Here is a 21,830-nt window from a genome sequence, read left to right as displayed (position 1 = left end):
GAGGAAGGAGCGAAAGAAGGAAGTGCACGCACAGCTGCGGAGCATTAGCGGGGTACGCGCACCGCATACGCACGCCGATGATTCACGACGACCGCCAGCCAACGGTGTGACGACCATCTGACTTGGTGACCAATCGCAAATGGAATATTCATGATCTTTGGTCGGCATCATCTTGCAAATATATTTTTACCATTTTAGGTTTGCGTGTCTCTTTTTGTGAAATATTGAACTCATAGACAATCTTGCATACACACACACACAGACACACAAGTGACTGGCATATCTGATTGGCAGATGGCAGCAGTCTCATTGACAGAGCCAGCTGTCCACTTTCATTTTAATGAGGTAATGTGAATTAAAATGGGAATGCATTAAAGGCTTTCTGTTGATGTGGGTTTTATTTTATCGACACTTTGCAAAGTTTGTCCAAAAAGAAAAAAACATGCTCTGTATTTGGTTTTTTTTTTTTTCAGATGGTGCATGGACAAATGAGAATGTAATTGCAGGTAAAAGCAAAAAGTGTGACCATGGAATATGATTAATATAATCGCTGCAAAAACTAGAGCCATTAGGAATACGTCTGGCTATAAGGCTACCTTTGGAGCATTATGGTATACATTTATCCCAATGCGGCAAATCTCGGCCTAGATGGAACTTTGAGCAGGGCCAATTTGCCCTCTTAGTCTCTAACCATTACATGCAATCAAATGCAGATGGGAGAGCCGAGGCTTGAGGGAAAAGAAAGCCAGGAACGTTCTGAATGGTACAAAGATTATCTCGCTACCGCGGTGTACAGCAGGAGTAAAAAAAAAAATGGTCACAAGAAAAGATGAAAGTTGGTATTAAAATTAAAAAGTGGAATATAACGGTCTGAAAATGCAAAATACGTGCGCGATACTTCAAGATGACATAATTACAGCAGATATTTCTAAGTGCCTTTCGTAACTTAGAAACATCGGCACCGTAAACAAAGAACCCTGTCTACATATAAATATGCTTAAATGGATGTATTGGGAACCAAGATTTAAAAAAAAAACACAATGCAACTGTAGCAAAACAAAATAATTGGTGAAGTTTGGGCTTGTTATCCTTTAGATGCACCAACATTACTTTCAGGTTGTGTCACACAGCCAAACCGGCACAAAATCAGCAAATGAGCAGTTTCAAAGACAACTGCTACAGCTTATCATTGGCAGAAGAAAAAAAACAGAATTTCATTCATTATTGAGAAATGTACAAAGCTGTCTTGTATCTTATATGAAGATGAACAGCTGCTAACAGAAATGAGTCACTCCCTTAGGATGTACTGTATTTACATGAAATGGATAGAAAAAGTCTGCACACCCCTGTTTCAAATGCCCTATTTTTGTCATAAAAATAAGACCGAGATAAATTATTTAAGATCTTTTTCCCACCATTAATGTAACCTACAAACTGTACAAGACCGCTTTGTAAGCAAAAGTGTTTTAGAGCTGTTTTTCTACAGATGTGTATCAGTGTAAAGGCCGTGTGGAATCTCAGTTCGATAACAATCATGCTAAAAAAAAAAGGATCTGCTATCAGGTTAGAATGAAAGCAGAAAGTCCACATTGTTCATCGAAACACTAAGTCCCTTCACACTCTGTATGTACCTACTGTACTCGCCCCTCTCACACTTTGAGTTGGAGTTAATCAGAGCAAATAGCTCCAACAGATCATTTTAAGCACCTCTTAAAAGAAATTGGGGCACGGCTCTTAGAGTGCTCTTTGTGTGCTACCGAACACGTGATAGCGCTTCACTGGGGGTGAGTGCTCGCTGCGTTGACGTGTGAATACGGGCGGATGGGGGTGATTACATACGCTGCTTGTTTATTTGCACTGACTGAAAAAGACGTTATACATCCTGAATTCCATGATGCCTTATCTGACTGACGCTGCCCTTGGTCGACATTGTACGAATCCAAAACGACTTTTTCCAAGTGGTCGTTTTCAAAATCCGGCTACGCATTCCAAAGGCGGTCTGGGAAATAAATTGCTCAGACTTGCTTGGATTGATTTAGAAAAATCAGCTCTTGTTGCTGTGACCGACCTTGATGTCGTTCAAGTGTTTTGTGGCCCCGACTAAATGACTTCAGAGACTCGTAGAAGGCAAAACAAATAAAATGTCGACGGGGCTTTGTTAGTAGCAGAGCAAGTGGATTCATCTATTTACTGTGATACTGCTTGTTTGTGACTGACTTTTTTTTTTACTCCGTCATAGCAGTGACAATCAGTTTCATTAAGCTTCAGGTTGTTACTTTAAATCCACTGAGATATGTAAGAATATATCATTGGCAAATATTAGGGGAAAAAAAATGTTTGACTCACCTCAACAGGCCAAAGCCTATTTTCTTGGACTTCTTTTCAGTTTCCTCAGACTCCTCTGCTTTTTTCTTCTCTTTTTCTTTCCCTTTGCCTCTGTTCTTATCCTTCATCTTGGTTTTTACTTTCTTTTTCTTGTCCCCTTTTGTTTTCTCCTCCACTGGATCCCCTACGCCTTGGCGCGAAGAGCTACTCGCCGGCGTTTCCCGTCCTGAACTATGCTCTGATGCATCTAGAACAGAGGATAAGAAACACAATGAGAATTGGACGGCGTGGAAGAAAGCAACTCAAAGGCGCTGGTGATCTCATTTCAAATTTACTGCATTTAAACCTTCTTTCAAATCAATCCCAAACTATTGTGGCTGTTAAGGAATGCTTAAGTGGCAGTGCATGTGCCTCACAGTTCTTAGGGTTGGGGTCTGAGCTCCGGCTTTCCTGTGTGGCGTTTGCGTGTTCTTTCCGCGCTTGTGAGGGATTTCTCCGCGGACTCCCGCTTCCTTCAAATTCTGAAAACATGCATGTATAAGGGTCAATTGAAGATTGCCTAACGTCCACACGTGTGAATCTGAGTGTAAATATACCCTGCCTCTCACCCAAAATCAGCTGGGAATAACTACTGCTCCCCCACGAACCTGATGAGGACAAATGAATGCATAAAGCTATAGGTTGAGTAAAACAATCTTCTTAAAAAAAAAAAATCCTGTTAATGCATTCCAGCATACTCGCGCATAATTGGCAGCAAAAAAAAAATAAATTAGCATGCATGTCCAACCATCTGTCATGGCTACAGTATTTGCCATAGCTATGCAAACATTTTGACTTCGTGGCGAGGGCACGCTCAAGGACTGTTCTCTGTCAATTAACAGCGGGCTCCGAAAGTTTTGAACAATTAGAAGCATGATGACAGACATGGCCGGTGCGTGTGCGCGCTGTTGACGTGCCCTATTAGGCCCATCCTGTGTGTAGTGTCGTGATCTGAAACAGGCCATCTCATTACTCTGCTGGTGACTGATAAGAGTTTGCTGCTAATAACACGACTGGGAATTGAGCCACACCTCACAGTGAAACAAAGCGAGCAGATAGCGTTTACCCCCCTGAATAAATATTTAAAAGCTAAAGCCCGGCTAAATATTGAATCATGTACTGAAGGGCAATCTGCTGCATTGCTTCATACTGTTTGTGTTGACAGCAGTGTGGTAGTCTGGGATTCTTCCAAAATTCATGAAACATCTTTTCTAAATCAATCCTGTTGGCAAAAATTTTAAAAAAGCAAATGATTGTTCATTGCTCTCGAATGTTGATTTAAAATTGCTTTGAGCCGTTTGTATGGTTCCCACACCTCAGAACTGTGAGGGACACATGCTAATCACGAGAACGCTGTAACCCAAATGACAAGTCTTGTGAAGCGGTCAACAAGACAAATATTTGTGACTTGAAATGACACTCACCGTCGTCGTCTTCTGGTGGCCCGTCGTAGGACTTATCGATAGCCGCCCTGAAGCTCTCGTTGCAACCTCTTCCTCGGGCCATATTTGGACGAGGGCGATGGAAAGGTAGGAGTTCATTCTTTCGGTTGACTTCGGACATAGCCGTCTGTAAACTCTCCAGCGAGCAGGATTTTTTTAAGCCGAGAGTCGGGCCGAGTCCTGCGGGGGTTTGCGGAGCTAAAAGGGAACAGTAGATCACAAAGGTGTGTGTTTGATTTGCTAAAATACATCATTACTAAAAATAGAAAAAAAAATAGATGGAGAACAGAAGAAGCTAACCGGGAGTCAAGAAGACTGTGGCACGCGTGGCCTTTTGAGAGCAATTGTGCCATGAAACCAAAACTGTGATTGAGTTTACTGTGGCATTGTTGAGATGGTGATGGATGTGTTTGCTCGAGTCCAACGGGTTCGCTATCCATCATGACCGCATTGAGAGGTATTACCGAGGGAGGAAGGCGAACCGCAGAAGGAATGATGAAACGCAACAGAACTATAGTCGACTGCAAAGAAACGTAGCCAAAGAGATTGTAGGTGTAAGTTGGACCATCTGGAGAATGCAAAGGTGATGCCAAGCGTGTAACAGACTGGATTGCAAAGTTTTAACACGTTCATGTTTCAAAAAACAGAACGACGAAATTAAGAAAGAAAGAAAGAAAGAAAAGTTGCATCTAGTGCTGGGTGTTATTTTTTTTTTTCCAGTGACTGGGCGGGAGTGTGAATATTCACCAAATAAAGAATTCCTTAATAAAATGGTTCATATTGTGATTTCTGGACAAAATGGAAGGGAGCAATAACATTAGGGAGGGAGAGCAGATTAAGTTTATTCTTGGGAACATGGTGACAGACAGCAAAAAGGGGAGGGGGGGGTGAATGGAAAGTGGTGAGCTCGACTCGGCCTGTTGCCAGCTCCAAATACATTTGTACAGGTTAACATTACGCTCACACAAACACACGAGATGGCTGGAGATTGTCGATACGATGCCACTTTGATTCATGATGGCTAAACTCGAATCACTTAAGATAATGATTCCCTATACACATGACTGCTCCTGCGGTTTTTGTATGTGTGTATTTCTGAGATTAGAAGGCTGATGACGACGTGACTGCAGAATCAATTCTGGCCCACCCACTCGGGCGCAGACACACACACACACACACAGAATGCATGCATGCATAATGTACATTGGCTGCTGGCAAGAGAGATGGACAGGGGCTGTGACTGGTGATGCTCCCATCCATAAACACACCACACATTATGTCCAGATGCCCATTATAATTATAATTTAACGCAGACAATAACCAGAAAATTAATCGGTAACAAAATACGACCATTTGCTGCTGCCTTGTCGAAAATACTCAATCAACGATTAACTTGTTGTTACTATATCATGACTTAACGACAATGTTATGAAGCAACAGTATTTTGCTGAACATAATCGCCGGACTGGAATTTCAGCTCAAATTTATAAATGAAGTCTAGTTTGTGTCACGTTCTTATCAACAATTCTCGAGCTTTCAGTTGAAGATATCCTACACAAAAGCCCAAAGCGGTTTGTTATGTTGTCACTCAAACACACTTGCTCTCCAAACACAAAGTATTTGTTCCTAACAGGATTTGTGTCATAAATGTAATTACTGCGGTCCAAATGTAAGATGATAGCATTAAGCCGCTTTTGGAGGGAGAGCGAGAAAGAAAGAAACAGTCAGAGAGAGAGAGAGAGAGATGACAGAACAAGTGATTAGTTGGAAAGGGTGAGAAAACGGTACTGGCAGAGGAAAACCGACACTAAGACAAGAACAAAGAGCGAGAGGAATTTTAAGAGTAAAGATGAGCATGACATCTTGAAAATAAAACACAATGAGCTTGCCAAGCTATCCCGAAGCTATTTTCTTGGCATCGAGGCAATAGGCTACTTCCAAAGTCAAAATTACGCTAAGGAGCAGCTCAACAATACAGAGCCAGCAGACCTGCCAACAATCCTCACTTGGAGAAAATCTAAACACGCCATAGAGTCTCTTAAAAAGAGACGTAGCTTGCTTCTAGACTTCTAAATCCACATTCAAATGCAAAATATACCTGGAACATGTTTTCCGGAGGTATCTAACAGTGAGCGAGTAAGAAATACAGTCGTGTCAACTTGCCACTTACCACTCGTCTGAGTCGGAGCTTTGGAACTTTAAACATACTCAACATATTTTGCTATTATTAGTTTTAAACCGGTCTCCACCCAACTGTTCCCTCTTCCTGTTCAGGCTGTTCCTGTATCAGTACAGCAGCAAAACAAACGAGTTGGGCCTGATTTGAAAGTCCTAACTGACAGTTGCGGCCACACCAAGGCGACCTGAGATGCAATGCAAGCTCCTTGAGACAAACGTCACATTGAACCATTTCAAAGAACCACTGTATCCCAAAACCCACGTTGGTTCTGATCCGGAGTTCACGGAGATAATAAAATTGACAATACTAAATGCAAGAGAACTTACCTAGCTAAGCTTGTACTTCTTTTAACTCCGGTCCGACTGTACCACTTAGTGATAAAACTTAAAAGTCATGGGCTCCTTTGAATCATCCATGCCTTAAGCGATAAAATATTAGTAGAAGTGATATCAGGCTTGTTTAGATGCTTATGATCCCTTTTATCAAGATGATCCTTGATCTGATAGCTCTAATTCCAAAACATGCATTATACATGACATCTTATCTCCTATAATTCACATCTTAAATCACAGCAAAAAAAAAAAAAAAAAGATTACAGTGCAACGAGCAGTTTGTTTCATTTGCCCTGGGTGAACAACTATTATTAGTCCCCGATGGCAAATCCCATTAAACACGGTTAAACGTATCCAAGAACCTCCTTACGGTAAGTTAAGAAAAATATTCAAGAACATCCGTGTTGTGGCAAAAGTAGGGCTGAGAGAGACGATGATATTTCAATGATAGGCTGACCTCACTCCGTCCGAGAACCAAAGAAATGGAGAACCCAAAAAAAAATACAGATGCAACACTTATGGATGTTAAGGACTGCCGTCTTAAGTATACAAGCAATTCTCCTCCTTCGCCGACACAGCTGTTTATAAACCAAGTCATCTTCTGGCAAGTTCCTGACAAATGAGGACAGAAACAAATGGCCTCCCTCTCTTGTTGCCGTTCTCTTTCAAGCACCATGACATATACGATCCACCCGCATGTCATTGATAACCGAGTGGAAGCTGATAGAGACAAATGGGTTGGCCAGCAAAAAAAGGACAGTGCTGACCATCTACTGATTACTGCTCACTTTTATTGGCTTACTGGAGAAAACGGAGATGGGGGTCAAGGAGCATTGGGTATATACAAAGCAGCAGCCAAGAAAGCTCTTGAACCCCGTGTGCCATATTGCTACGAGGGCGGAGCAAACGTTTACCGATGCAAACAGACAGTAGAAGAGACTGAGCTATTTGTACTGCGTGTCTAAGGACTGTTGAGAAGAGCTAATGTGCGGTGATATACACGTGTACACACCCACAGAGACTCTCTCTCTCTCGCTCGCTCGCTCACGGACAAATCAATACATCAATCCATATAAGCCTAAGTAGGTGGCTTTGAGCTTGAATCCCAAGTAAAGTCAGCAAGAACCAGCAAGACAAGGAAACAATGGACAAAAAGACAAATCTGTAAAAAAAAAAAAAGGAGAAGAAGGCAACAGATAGCAATAAACAATCGCAGAGGCAGAAACGTCTCTGAAGACACTTTTTTTGGCAGAGTCTTGGCAGTATGTGACTGTCATCAAAGTCAAAGTTGCACGAGGGAGAGATTCAGACAATGGTCTCCCTCAGCATCACGTACAAACACATTTTCAGGGAGCCGTTGTTCCTCCTAAGCCCCTCTGCCTGATTGTCAGCCTCTAAGCCGGAATGCTGTCGGCGAGAAAAAGACTGCGAGAGGGCAAGCGAGAGCACAAGAGTGAGGACATTAGCGGTGGATGGAGGAAGAAATAATTGGGGGAGAAGACGACATTAAACAGGAAAACCGAAAAGCTGACAATTATTTTACTCCAAATAGAAGTTCTCCAAAAAAGGTCATTAGAAAATGGATCGACTTGTGCCGAGTGTTTTATTCTACCGTCTGGTAATACGTTCTGACACACATTTAAAATCCACTTTTGTGCATAAATGAATACATTTTTACACATATTCATGTGCTCATTACGCACACACACAAAGCTGTGGGCTGTTTTTATTAACCCGGTAAAAGAAGAAACACAAGTTTTTTTTTGTCCGATCAGCAATATGCTTAGCAGACCGTTCCGTCCTATTTAAAGTGGCTCCGGGAAAGAGACCAAGTGCAGTTGAAAAAGTTTTGCTCCAGAAAATATTAGTGCTGATTTCATGCTTTATCTCTCCGAAACGATTAGCGCAATCATTAGGATCATTGTAACGCGATATCTCTCGTCGAGCGTGTGAATATGATGCGCATCAGTTGAGGCATTTCCCCGACCGTTGCCGTATTGAATTTCTATACTGTCTAATATTATGTGAGAGAATTCACATGCAATATGAACTACCATTTAGGTCACACCTTCATCTCTGAGTCTGCTTAATTACAATATAATGTGGAGTGGATTATGTGCCAATGTATGATGAAGAATTTCCATCATCATCAGGACGCTATATGGAAAGGATGATCATCAAATTTTGTGTTGCTTTTTGGGGTGTGGAGGTGGAAAATCGTGGCGGGAAGTTAAAGAAAAAAAAACAGCATTCCCATAAATGACGGTTTCACAGCCACTGATGTTTTTCCCAAGAGCTCACCCGATACTGCCCACTGTTTTATCAAATCTGTACTCCTCAAAAGTCCTGAAATGAGTTGGGACAGAAATGCGACTGAACCGAGTTTGGTGTGGACAATAATTGCGATAATCTACTTATATATACTATACTGCATCCGGAACGGATTGTCCTTCCCAAACTCGAGCATATAAAATATGCATCAGGATGAAAGAAGCAGGTCCAAACCAATTCTGGGAAAGGGTTCGAAAAGAAACATGTTTTGCCCTCAATTTTTCCAGTGGTTAGAAGTAATTTCTCTTTTATTAGCGTTTCATTTCTAGAAAGCACATGTTGCATTCTGCCCATGATTTGCCGTAATGCACATTATGCCTGTGTGCTAGCTCCCATTTTTTTAATGGTTATGGACCTTTTCCCCCCCACCATTGACCCCTTCCAGTTTGCGTACCGAGCCAAACGGTCCTCTGAGGATGCCATCTGCTCTGCCCTCCACTCGGCCCTCACCCACCTGGAGGGGAAGGACTCGTATGTGAGGTTGCTGTTTGTGGACTTCAGTTCTGCCTTCAACACCATTGTGCCGCAGCGTCTCATCGGCAAACTTGACAAGCTGGGCCTCAGTACCGGCCTCTGCAACTGGCTACTGGACTTCCTCTGTCAGAGGCCACAGGTGGTACGTGTTGGCGACAAGATCTCCGCCAGCATCACGCTGAGCACAGGGGCCCCCCAAGGCTGCGTGCTCAGTCCGCTGCTCTTCACCCTCCTGACGCATGACTGCGCTGCCACCTGCAGCGGCAACCGCATAGTGAAGTTTGCTGACGACACGACTCTGGTGGGTCTCATCACCAAGGGAGACGAGACTCAATACAGGCTGGAGGTTGACCTTCTGACCGCGTGGTGCAGGGACAACAACCTCCTGCTGAACGTCGACAAGACCAAGGAGATTGTCGTTGACTTCCGGAAGGGTCACGCCCAACACCTGCCGCTGACCATCGACGGTGCTGTGGTGGAGAGAGTGAGCAGCGCCAGGTTCCTGGGGGTGCACATCAGTGAGGATCTCTCCTGGTCCACCAACACCGCGTCGCTGGCGAAGAAGGCCCGGCGCCGCCTGTACTTCCTTCGGAAACTCAGGCGAGCGGGGACTCCTCCGGCCGTCATGACTACGTTTTACCGCGGCACCATTGAGAGCGTCCTCTCCAGCTGTATTGCTGTCTGGGGTGGCAGCTGCACTGACCAAGACTTGAAGGCCCTGCAGCGCATTGTGAAAACGGCTAGTAAGACTATTGGTGCTTCTCTCCCCTCCTTGAAGGACATTTACACCTCCCATCTCACCCGCAAGGCGACCAAGATTGTGAGTGATGTGAGTCACCCCGCTCACCCTTTGTTTGAACTTCTGCCCTCTGGGAGGCGGTACAGGAGCCTGCGCTCCCGCACCACCAGACTTTCCAACAGCTTCGTACTCCAGGCTGTTAGGATCCTGAACTCGCTCCCCCTTTCAGCGTAGCGTCCTGTTCTTGCTGTATGCTCACTGGCTCGGTTTTGCCCCTCATATTCAATGGGTTATTGGTCTGTTTTTATTCATCGCTCATTTTATTTTATTTATTATTTATTATTTATGGTTTGTGCCTACTTGTTTTTGTTTTGTGTCGCCTACTTGTATGTCTCGTCACCGTGGGATGGAGGAAACGGAATTTCGGTTTCTTTGTGTGTCTTGACGTATGAAGGGATTGACAATAAAGCTGACTTTGACTTTGACTTTGACTTTGACTTTAAATGAAACGTAATAACAACTTTAAAGCTGAGAAAAAAAGTAGAATGTGGAAAACGTTTAAAAGGTATTTTCCAGAAAAGTTGACGTACTTGAAGTCACAGTAAATGACTGACTTTGTAGTGAGATCAATTAAATTCCTTGTCTTCACTAGTAAACGCTGACTCACTATTTTATTTCCAGTGATGCCTTATATGATATGGGAGTTGGGAGTTTTAAGATAAGAGCCATCTTTCGATTCTTTTGTTTTGACTTGTAAGCCAAACTTTGAGATATGAGCACTGTATGGTGGCAGTGATGGGATTATACTGCCCCCAGGTGGCCCGGGTGTGCACGCCAGAAGAAGCGGCGCATGTCCATAGAGTTGAACCAAAAATGTCAAAAGGTTTCTTTCCAATATATACATTTCTTTATATTATATATTTTTATATAAATGTCTTTATATTATATTCACTTATTATGATTTTTCTTATTAAACATTTTTTTGAAGGCTGGAACGGATTACTGGCATTTCCATTATATTCAATGCAGAGAATGATTTGAGAAAAGGGTTGTTTTTAGTTTTCAAGTATGGTTTGTGCCTGGTATCTGTTCACAGTGTAGGAAGGTAATTTTGGGCTGAAACTATGAGCGGGAAAAAAATCATTTAGTAGTCATTTGGAGAAGGTTTCCTCACCTGCAGTGTTTTCAACCTGGGATCTTTCGTGGCTCACATCTGTACCTGAAACAAACAAAAAATGATCAATAATCCTGAAACACATACAATCCACACCAACCCACATTTCAAATTGGGCTCTACTTGATCTTCAAAATTTCCACTCATCTTGACGAAATTTCCAAATGTGCCAAAGTCCCTCTTCTCAACCCCACCGCCAAACTTGTCATCGGGACCATCTGATCTTCATCCCGGAATGTTTAGTCAGCATCACAGCTCGCAAGCAAGTCATCTCATTCATCACTAGCACTCACTTTTCTCTTTGAACATATCAGTCGGGGCTTTCATCTCTAAGACGTCACTTCACTTTCGCCTCTTTCCATCATCCCCCTCGCTATTCAGTCATGTTGTTTCTTCACCACTCAAACTGAACCAGCTGTGTTGGCCTTTTTCTCCTCTGTTGGACACCACAGCTTTCATAATTGTCCCTAGTCAAGCTTTGGGTTACTTTTCACCTATTTTAAAAAAGGCACTTTTGAGCTATTCTTTGCCCTTTGTGGTGAAGAAATGAAAAGAAAAAAAAAAGATGAAAAGCCAATACCAACCGGCGGGTAGCTCTCTGCCAAATACACACAAGACCACAAAAACCAAACAGTAAATGGCTGTGCGCTGCAAATATTTTCCTAATCAAAAGCAAGCGTAAAACGTAATTCTAGCACTGTGCATTGGTGAATACGTCTGACCACATCAGTTTGTGGCTAATTTTTATGACGGCTTCTGCAGCCCCAGACTTTTGGCAAGTCACCGTGCGTCTACTTTGGTTTCACGCAGATAAAGTGTAAATATGCATACGGGTGCAGTTGAGATGTCTCATTTCATTTCCAAAGATTGGTTGAAGCTAATATAATGAGCTTATTATTTTCATTGCAATGCACTGAATGGTGGCATAGATACATCCATGTCTGCAAAACACAAACCAATTTGCAGAGATATGAATTTCCATCCATGTTATGACGCAGTTATGTGATGCATTTGCATTTCAGTTGTTTCATGCATTGTATGAATATATTAGAAATGGATCTAAACAGTTAAAAAAAGTCATATAATCATATTAAATTGGAATTCAACCCCAGGAGTGACTGAAAATGCATGAAAAGCTAAATATAAAAAAATGCCCACCAGTGTGTGTCTGGTTTGGAGCAGTGCCCAAGTCAACGCTCTTGGAGGCCTTCACATGCTGGAACTGCTGCTGGGCGTCATACTGGGACGGAGACATTTTCCTGGTACCAGAATCACCAACATGTTCATTTAAACTCTTAGAATATTTTTTAAAACTACAAAATGTCTCAATCGCTGAAATGATCAACTCACCTTTCGTGTAGGTAAGAGAACGGTTGAGCAGAGCTTCTTGCCTCAGTACCATGTCCATTCTGATCTGTCTCGTCATCAATGTGAGAATAACTTGCATATGACCCTGAAAAATATACAGTGCTTATGTCCAGAGCCCTTTTTTTGTCCATACATTACATTGCAGACTAATTGGCTTATTGTATTGCCCGTAATTATAATGACACAATCACTTTTATTTTATTGTATGTTTTGAGTTGCGAGGGCTTACACAACCACAACAAACCTTTCATTAAATCTAAATCATACCAAAAGTATGTTTTTTTTGTCTGCACACAGGATCCCTGGAGAACTTCTTGAGTGAATTAGCAGTTCTTTGCTCAATTCTCAGCGAGGAGATCCTAATTGTCCCAAATGTTCCTTTTAGAAATAACAAAGGCTCTCCTCTTTGGAACACGGAGTGCCATAGATTTACAATACGATGCTGGAGTCTAGATAAGGTAAGCCATTTTAAACTAAAAAGTAAAAATGTTTCCATAAAGAATAATTAGATGTATGCCAACGTTTGATAAAATACTTTCCATGTAGCTGCACTGTAACTTTGGTTGTCATCTTACAATGTAATATTTTTTTTGTTACTGCGCCTTTCAGATCTCCCATTAATCATCACATCTTCCACTCCATTTTCCATTTTTCCCCGTCAAAGTTAGTCATTTCTCGTCACTGCCAGCACCTTAATCGGCTCCACTGTCAAAAACACATTCTTCTTTCACCTCGTGCGCACACACACAAATCTGTTCTCACTGCCTCCCACTCTTTGATGTGAAAAAGGCATTTTTTCTGTTAAAAGATAAATCATCCGGTAGCAGTAGCAGATGCCCATTTTTTTTTTTTGTGCGTCCGACCTTCTGTATTTGGAACCCTCTCTCCTTTTCGCTTTCGTAGCTACCGCGTCATTCACACGGTGACACTGAGCTCGAAATATACACACTTGAAAAATGTCCTCACTATTATGTACATGTGAATGACACTGTAGATGAGGTGAATTTGAAGAGCAAGGTCAGACATGTTTACCACATCCAGCGTAAACACACAAAACACACACAGATAACACAGTTTGATTCCGGCTAACAATCGGAGCACGAGCGTGCTTACTCGAACGCTCGCACATCTGCAAACTCCAGAGACACAAATTAAAAAAAAATAAAAATAGCCTTGCACACACTATGTTTGTGCAAACTCATGCACGCTCATATACTAAACAGATTAGGTGAAGAAGGTCAACATTGCCTCAACTAAAACACAGGAGAAGCTTGACAAACACGAGAGGAAGGATAAACAGCAAGGTAAAAAGAGTGAGGGAGAAATAAAAAGGCAAAAGGGTGTCATCGTTAATTAAAATTGTCAAGTAGATGACAGTAGCTGTCCCAGTCGTTTTTAGTTCATGCGTAAAACATTAATTAGTTTGATTTTGATTATTAACTCAGTGCCTCTGTTTGACTGAAGTTATTGGAAAACGAAATGCCAGCTGTTTCAACAACACAAAATGATTTTCTCAAACTAAATAACTTTGCTCAGGCAGAACTTTTGCCTGAATTGCTCTACCTTAAAGGGCCAAAATCTAAAATTGAGTTGAGGAGAAATTTGTTGCGATCAGGTTTTTATTTAATTTAGAAATTAAAAGTCATTTACAGTGTATCTGGTCCGATTACGCTATCATCAAAATGTAATTGAATATTTCGACCCTGACACAAGAAATAATTTATGAGACAGCATATTTGAACAAAAAGTACAAGGTGGTTGGGAAAATGTTTTTTCTGTGTTATAGCCATAAAAAGCCAATCAGGTTAATAAATCAACTTTGTAGCCATTGTAGCTAGCTTGACAAACAGCCCGCGTGTCACGCCAAAGCCATTAGAAGAATGGAAAAATCTATTGCATCCATAAAAGCCTCCTCTTGTCATTACTTCTTCTTTTCTTATTGAAATGTCGGCCATAAAGCAACGCTACAATAATTCAGAACGGGTTGAAAGGACTGGTGATTTGTTTTTTTAATTTACTGTACGATTACTCACCATCGGATGTGTGGAATGCGCTGTTGACGTGATAGTTAGTCGGGTAAACCAATCCTGTGGGACTGTTGGTTTGATTCATCAACCGAGACGGGATCGGGGAGTTGTCAAGTGAGCGACTGGATGACAGACCATGTTGATCCTGAAAAATGACACATTCAGAATTGTGACCTCAACAACAATTTTACAGTCTATTGTTCATTATTCTGAGAAAAAAAACATCAGAACGAGCCTGCGTACTAAAAGTTGGGAAAGTCATATCAATGACAGCTGTTATAACTGCACTTGCGTAGACAGTTCGGCCTCTTTAAGATACTGAGAAAAACAAATCAGGCATTTCAATGTTGTAATATATTTCTGTCTTTTTCATGAGAGTTCTTTGGGAATTAAATTAGCATATATTCATAGTTTGTCTGGTAAGCAGAAACGGTGTATTAATTAACATATATGCATATGCATGGGGTTTTCTGTCTCTCAAGAAAGACCTCAAACAAACTCCCAAAAATTTCTTTTCTTCCCTGAACACATCAATATTGTCTGGCAGCACGATGAATATTTTGCAAAAGAAAGCCACATGCTCAGCGACAAATCCATCGCATGAGTGGACACCGCTGTGTTTTTTTATATTTTAGTGGTTCATACGTTTTATTGTTTCGACAGGCGGATCTCCGCAGTTTCTTATCTACACTCACAAATCAGATCGGAACATTGTTATGCTAATGTCATAGCTTTTAGTACGCGCAGTCCATATTTCTTATAATATCTGTGACTAAAGGGCTGAGGAACTCTTATTTTCAAGCAACAGTACAAACAGTGAAATGTCTGAAGCGGTGATTTTTTTTTACTGAACATCCATGATCTGTACTTCCGCTCCACTACCAGCAGCCAATGCAAAATGAGAAAAAAAAAAAAAGCCATTTACATTCGAGTCAAGCTCAGTGTGGCACAAGGCCCTTGATAGATTCTACGGAGCGATGCAAAGTGGATCTGCTGAATAGCAGCCAGGATGAAAAGAACCTTTTTTACTGATAGAGAAAAGAGATACAGCTGAGAGATGAACACCAAGTCACACGCGCGCACTCACAAAAGCGCAAGGACAAAACCGGTGCAAATGCTCTTTTGCAGTTAGCTGGTAAGAGCAGAAAAAAAGAGCGGGGAGACTCGTGTCAAGTATAAATGGAGCTTAAAGCGCTGAAAAGTCACTGTGGAAAGAGGCAAAGTCAATAGTCTGTGAAAAAGTAAGTCTCCTTTATTCCACGGGGAGCCAAAGAAAGGGTACAGGAAACAGTCTTCGGGAAAAAAATTATTAAAATTAAAGATTGCCAAAGTTGACTTGCATCTCTGTTTGTGTACCTTCAGTGCTCTCATCACCACAAGCTGAATGGTCCCTCTGACATTTCCCTCATGCGACATAGAGCGGCGAAGTGTCTCCATGGCCACATGATTGGAGCGTCCGAGCAGAGATTCTCCGTTCACGGCGACCAGCTGATCATTGATGTGCAGACGTCCATCCTGTACCACAAACTCATGTTCAATCGATGCCCTTCAAAAATGGGCCAAGTAGCACATTTTACGATGGGAAAATAAAGGTAATGCTGCTTTCATTTGGGTCACTGGAAATTTGAGGGACCTTTTACTGTAGGTCGCTCACCTTGTAAGCAGCTCCTCCATGTATGACAGATTTGATGAAAATTCCCAAGTCCTCTCCTGTCTCCCTCGACTTATTTCCTTTGAGGCTGACACCCAAACCTGCGGAGCCAGAGTCATTGAGGGGCACCTCGAACATGAGCTGCTCCTTCCCATTCTCCAAAATTAAGCCATGGTCGCGAGGGCCCTCATCTTTCTAAAGCAGAAGAGAAAACAAGGAATGGAGAATTGAATCATTTTTCAATTTACCATTAAAATAACGAATAATAATTTAATTTGTAAAAGTCACCGCGCCCGAGGAAAAACAACCAATCGGGAACAGAAGGTGGAGTGTTATGAACGTAAAATGTAGTTTCAGTTGTTCCTTCTTATTTTTTTTCAATTTAAGTGATAAGTTATTTCCTTATGTTAGTGAAGGGTGTGGCTTTGATCGGGGACTGAGGATTTTAAGCCACGCAAACTTCCCCCTTAAACAAATATGAACCTGTCACTTACAGGAAAAGCCATTTCCTCCCTGTCTCCTGTTTGCTTTTCATCAACAAGGTTCCCCTAAAGCTACAACTGAGCGCGTATGCTAATCATTTTGTAAAGCCCGGCAAAGCAGAGCAGAACATTCATCATCAAAGCATTGTACAGTAAGCACATGTTCCCAAGCAACGGAACCATTCCCATTTGCAAGTCGCCTGCGGCTACAACCAGTACAGGGATAATCTGTCAGTCCTCTGCCTCAGGTGAACCCAGACATAATAGGCATCCATCATGATCCATGTAGCAATTGCAAATGGAATGCATGATGACAGCTAAAAGGTTCAACAAGATGCTAGATGGACCGGTTTCCAGGGCTACAGGGCTCACGGGGTGTACGCGGCCTTAGAAATAGAGCTGGGGCATGAGCATCTTCTATGAAGCAGCCGAGAATAAGACCAGCAAATTTAACATGCTTCTTATCAGCAAAGTAGGAGCTCTCACTAAATAAAGAGACGAGAGCTTATTTCTACCACAACAGCATGCAGTTAGCTAGCTAGCTATGCCAATGCCCCGAAAATGCATCTTTCCGAGATACTTGAATTTACAAAACAGCTCAGTGTCATTATTTAAATTCCTAATCCGTGAAGTGACGGCACGAACAATCTTGCTGCCTGCCTGTCGAATGAGAGAAACCCTGCTAGCCTGTTAGCTTGCAAGCTAGCTGTTGTAGCCTCTCGCCATGATGTGCAAGGGTTAACCGGATATATTGTCACAGCTCAAATATGTGGCGCTATCAAGGCCTCAGAAAGTAGACAAAGTATTGTGCTGGTGCTAAAGAAAGAAGTATTTATTTTTCAGCAAGGCTGGTTTTCAGGCATTCAACAAACATGCCCAAAAAGATAACTCACAATTTTTATGCCTTATTTTATAAGCTAGCCGATATCTTTTAATTAATCAAATTTGGGAGGTTTGTCAGCACCTTTTTCTCTGTAGTGTGTCAAATTTACAAGACATTTCAGGTTGAATGAACTCTAATAAATTGTAATATTCCTTTTGTATGGATATACAGTGCAGGGATTACTAGAATGTTCCTTCCTGCACAGTGTCCTGATCAGACTGACAGTCAGTGTCTAGACAGGATAGGAGGCAACACAAGCCCAGACAGAAAAGATAAACACCAGGAAGAACTGCTGACAGATAATGGAACATTTTTAGACCTCTCAAGCATTTCTGCTACTCCTACTACAGTATTTTATTTCCACATCCTTAATTACGATACAATCCCAATTCTTTATCATGTTGCAGAAATAACAAACAATTCTGGAAGAATGACCGATTTGGTTACAGAACTTAAACCAAGAGATCTCAGCAGCAGTTGAGACTTCCCATGGGCCGTGAGATGTTCATAGAATCTGACAAAAGTATTCAAATCATATCATATTGTTTATCGAGCTGATTAATTCCACCTTCTTGTTGAACAATGCATAAGCTCTAGTCTAGTGACTTCTCCAGTGGGTTTTAAGAGAAAAACAGACAGAGGCAAAACTACTAATCAGCGGGTTTGTGTGTGAAATTAATATAATAGAGCATAACATTTTCATTGCATGATACAACTATTGCAATAAGGCCATATAGATATAATCCATGATGGTGTTATATACAGTATGTCTCATGGCAATTGTTGTTTAATCATGATGGCTCAAATGGAAAACACAAATAAGAAAAAGTACTTTATGCCTGTGCGATTTTCTGTGGGCTGTTATAGGTACTCTATCAAACGCATCTCATTATAGAAAAAGATGTTTGCAAATGAACCTCCCCATGCCGGTCGTTTAACATTTAAATGGCTTACCGTGATGACGGATCAACTGGATTATGTACCATTAACAGGTCTCTTGTCTATTGGTGTGCTTGTGATTTATTAAACTAAGCATGACCGACTCGCACGCACAAATCATTTAGATGAGGCAAAGGCGGAAATACAGAGAGAAAATGTGGAAAAAGACAGGTAGTACAAGAGGAAATTTGCATTGTACCGTTTATTTAGTTTAGTTTAGCCACAGCACTTTATGGCCACTGGTCTTATTGCATATCTTCTTGAGACATTATGAATCCTGGATGATAATAGTTGCTCCCACAATCAGTAACACTGTCTTTCAAGGCGTCGGGCTCATGACTTTGGTAAATAACTTTCCCATTTGTGCCTACTCAACTTAAAGCCCTCGCTGTCAAATCACTCATCGCACTTCTCCAACGATTACCTGAATGCCAAAGGGTAAAGGCTCCAACGAGAAGTTTAATGGTGGGAAGTCAAAAAGTTTTTCTGCCTCAAGGGGAAACCAGCAGATAGTCCGAGAAAGGAAGATGAAATAATTTATTATTTTAGTTGTGCTTTGAGATGCATCACATTCTCATGTCTTCTTAGCTTTTCTTGTTTATGATTTTTGTGTGTGTTGAGCTCCATGTGTTAGTCCATGTGCTTGGTGTTAGCTGTACATGTTTTTAAATCTAATCCCCGCCCACTGGAGCATTTGGATGGATGTTCAGATCTGCTCAGCACAAGAGCGCATCATCCCACTCAAGTCCGTGATAAGATGTCAGAGGAAGCTGCGCTGCTTCTCTTCAACTCGGACAGCAAAGACAAAGACTTCAGAAGATTCGGGACAAAATTGAATCAACTATCAACAGGGACATTTTTATTGTGGCACCAGCTCTATTTTCGCACTTGTGTTATTTTGTGGTATTACCACCTATTTCCTACAGAAACCAGCGACAAAGAATGGATACTATGTGGCAGAGACTCCCCACGCTTCGCTTTCTTACAAGAGTTAACTATTTTTGATATTTCACATGTATTATTATAAAACAGGATGCATATGTAAGATATATTTGGTATTGTTTTGGCTTGGCGCTTCATGCTTAGAATATCTTTTTATTTCTATTTAGTGGAAGCTAATGTGTATTTAATATTGGTCAAAATCTCTACAATGCAGTCTACAATCAATACGCTAATCGAAAAAGAAAACAGGTAAGCATGAAAAAACAAAGAGAAGAGACATTCTCAGATGACCTCCCTTGAGAGGATGGCAAACCCTACAGACACAAAGCTGCCTTGGAGTCAGTGTGTTGGTGTGTATGTGTGCACCCCCAGGTCTCTGTGGGCATAACAGATGGGGAAATGTATAAGGACAGTGGCATGAGGTCACAACGGCGACATTACCAGTGAAAAGTGACACACAAACACGGTGTCCGGTATGAGAGAGCAGAATGGAGCTTCTCAATATTGTTTTAATACATACAGGATATTCTTTAGGGTCCATCTGGTGTAATCAATATCGTTGAAGCTGATCACTCTTAGTGATTTTTTTTTTCAAAGTTGGTAGCCATCTTGAATGGTGAATTCTACTTCTTTTTTTTCGAATGTATTAATTGTAATGCAGAACCGGTAGCTAAATATACAATGTGTGTGTTTCTACTGTACCTACTGTGCATTTTGTTCATTAACATGATTATATGCTTAGGTAGAGGTGACTTGGTGCCAGAGTGTGTTTTGCTGTAGAACTATAATAATGTGTTTGTATTACACTGAGCACAGATGTTAACAAACAACACCAGATGGTGGTCTGAAGTGAAACATCGGCAGTGGGGGGTAGATCGACAAGATGGATCCATTATTTCATCTTGGTTCTTCTGGCTCAATATCCCATACACAACCAACCTGCCATGAAATAGCAATCCCGATTAACTCGTTCACTGCTGGATGTTTACAAAGCGGAGTTTCTCGTATTTTTTACTCTCCAGACGTTTTTGAGCACTTTAACAGATCTTTCTTTCAAAACCCACATAACATTGTGTTATGTGATTATATGCAATGAATCTAGCAATCTTTTACCTGGGAAAAAAACACACTGCTGTTTCTATCGCTTTCCGGTTTTTGGCGGAAAAGTAGAAGAAAAAAATTCTTTGTGTGTGTGTGAAAAAATCAGAACAGTTAATTTGATTCTAAATATATTTGATTTTGTGACAACTTAAAATTAAAAAAAAAAAGCAAGACTAATTTGGAGGCATCTTTAATGATATACAACTAAAGTTCTTTCCCTCATCATCAACGCAACAACAACTCTCAACTTTGAGAATGTCCCTCCAAACTTTAAACTAGAACATTGCTCCAAAACATACAGACGTGGTCTATTTGTGTGTGCCGGTAGTCTCATTGCTTGGCCAGAGCCCCAACCAATCTAGTCAAGCATAATGGTTACATTCTCTATTCCTTGCCCTGTTTGTCTGCAGTATAGATTGTACACGGTCACTAAATAATCATGTCCACATCACGCACACACACGCATTGCTACTTTATTGACATATTCAAGCTGAGCTAAGCTATTCTATGAGAAATTGCAGTTCAACCGTATAATTAATCAGTTCTCACGATTAACTGTAATGGAGAGTCAATCCATCCATTTTTCACATTCTTCAATTCCGAGCCGTGGAGCCGGAACCTCATCGATTTGTCTTTTTTTCGTCCAATTCAAGTAATCACCGCATTCCATTTTTCCGAGATAACATTTGCATTCTCATTTGTAGAAACTAAACTCGAGATTAGTTGAGTGCGCCAGGTGCCAAATAAATACCTTCTCAGAAGAAACAAGAGCTGCTGAAAGAATTGAACACCCAATGCCCCAGGAGCAAAAGGCTGTAACGGTACTTAAATGTGCAACAAAAAAAAAAAGTCATCTCCCAACTGTCACATAAAGCGTAAATGGAATATTAATTAATTACTTTCTTACAAGTGAAAATTAGCTTTGAAGTCGACTCATTAACTGAATGGCGTTGCCCTCTCAGGACAACACAGAGCCAACTAAGCGAAGCTGAACAATTCTATGCTAGGATTCATTATTGTTTTAATTTGTATGTATTGTCTGTTAACACACAAATATTTTAATGAATCCCCGAGCGAAATATAAATTAAAAGTACTTTATTTGATGTCAGGTGTCACGGAAAAATATTTTCCAAGAAAAAGAATATGAAGAGAAGAAAATCAGAAAGAGAATAAATAAATGTGCATTTTATTAATTGGTAAATCACCAGTGATGAAGGAACAAATTTAACGTGAGGCTTTACAGTGTGCTCATTATGTGCCACACAATCACATGGCAACTTTTATGCCATCAAAGATTATTCCTATAGCGATGCCGCCATTAAGAAAAGGCTCAAAGTATCGAGCAATGGAAAGGGGATAACTGATATTACGATATTAAATTGATTGATTGGAAGTCATCCG

General features: G+C 41.2%; 1 protein-coding gene across 6 annotated transcripts in view; it reads right to left on the bottom strand.

Moving 5' to 3' along the window:
* pard3bb (par-3 family cell polarity regulator beta b) overlaps positions 1–21,830 on the bottom strand; it is a 76,896-nt gene that overhangs the window by 32,184 nt on the left and 22,882 nt on the right. For 3 of the 6 annotated variants that reach the window (XM_037280723.1, XM_037280724.1, XM_037280728.1), the window contains 10 exons: positions 16,085–16,276; positions 15,787–15,945; positions 14,437–14,575; positions 12,386–12,488; positions 12,194–12,294; positions 11,036–11,080; positions 3,789–4,004; positions 2,922–2,972; positions 2,742–2,846; positions 2,347–2,572 (listed from right to left, as the gene is read on the bottom strand). In XM_037280723.1, the coding sequence (XP_037136618.1) occupies positions 2,347–2,572; positions 2,742–2,846; positions 2,922–2,972; positions 3,789–4,004; positions 11,036–11,080; positions 12,194–12,294; positions 12,386–12,488; positions 14,437–14,575; positions 15,787–15,945; positions 16,085–16,276 (1,337 nt within the window). The remainder of the gene's footprint in view (positions 1–2,346; positions 2,573–2,741; positions 2,847–2,921; positions 2,973–3,788; positions 4,005–11,035; positions 11,081–12,193; positions 12,295–12,385; positions 12,489–14,436; positions 14,576–15,786; positions 15,946–16,084; positions 16,277–21,830) is intronic. The other 3 variants (XM_037280727.1, XM_037280729.1, XM_037280725.1) reach the window with 2 other exon arrangements.

This window comes from Syngnathus acus, chromosome 21, assembly GCF_901709675.1.
Source record: "Syngnathus acus chromosome 21, fSynAcu1.2, whole genome shotgun sequence".
In the NCBI taxonomy this organism is placed as follows: domain Eukaryota; kingdom Metazoa; phylum Chordata; class Actinopteri; order Syngnathiformes; family Syngnathidae; genus Syngnathus; species Syngnathus acus.
Note: the sequence above shows the minus strand (reverse complement) of the source record. Positions and strands in the feature narration are given on the sequence as shown.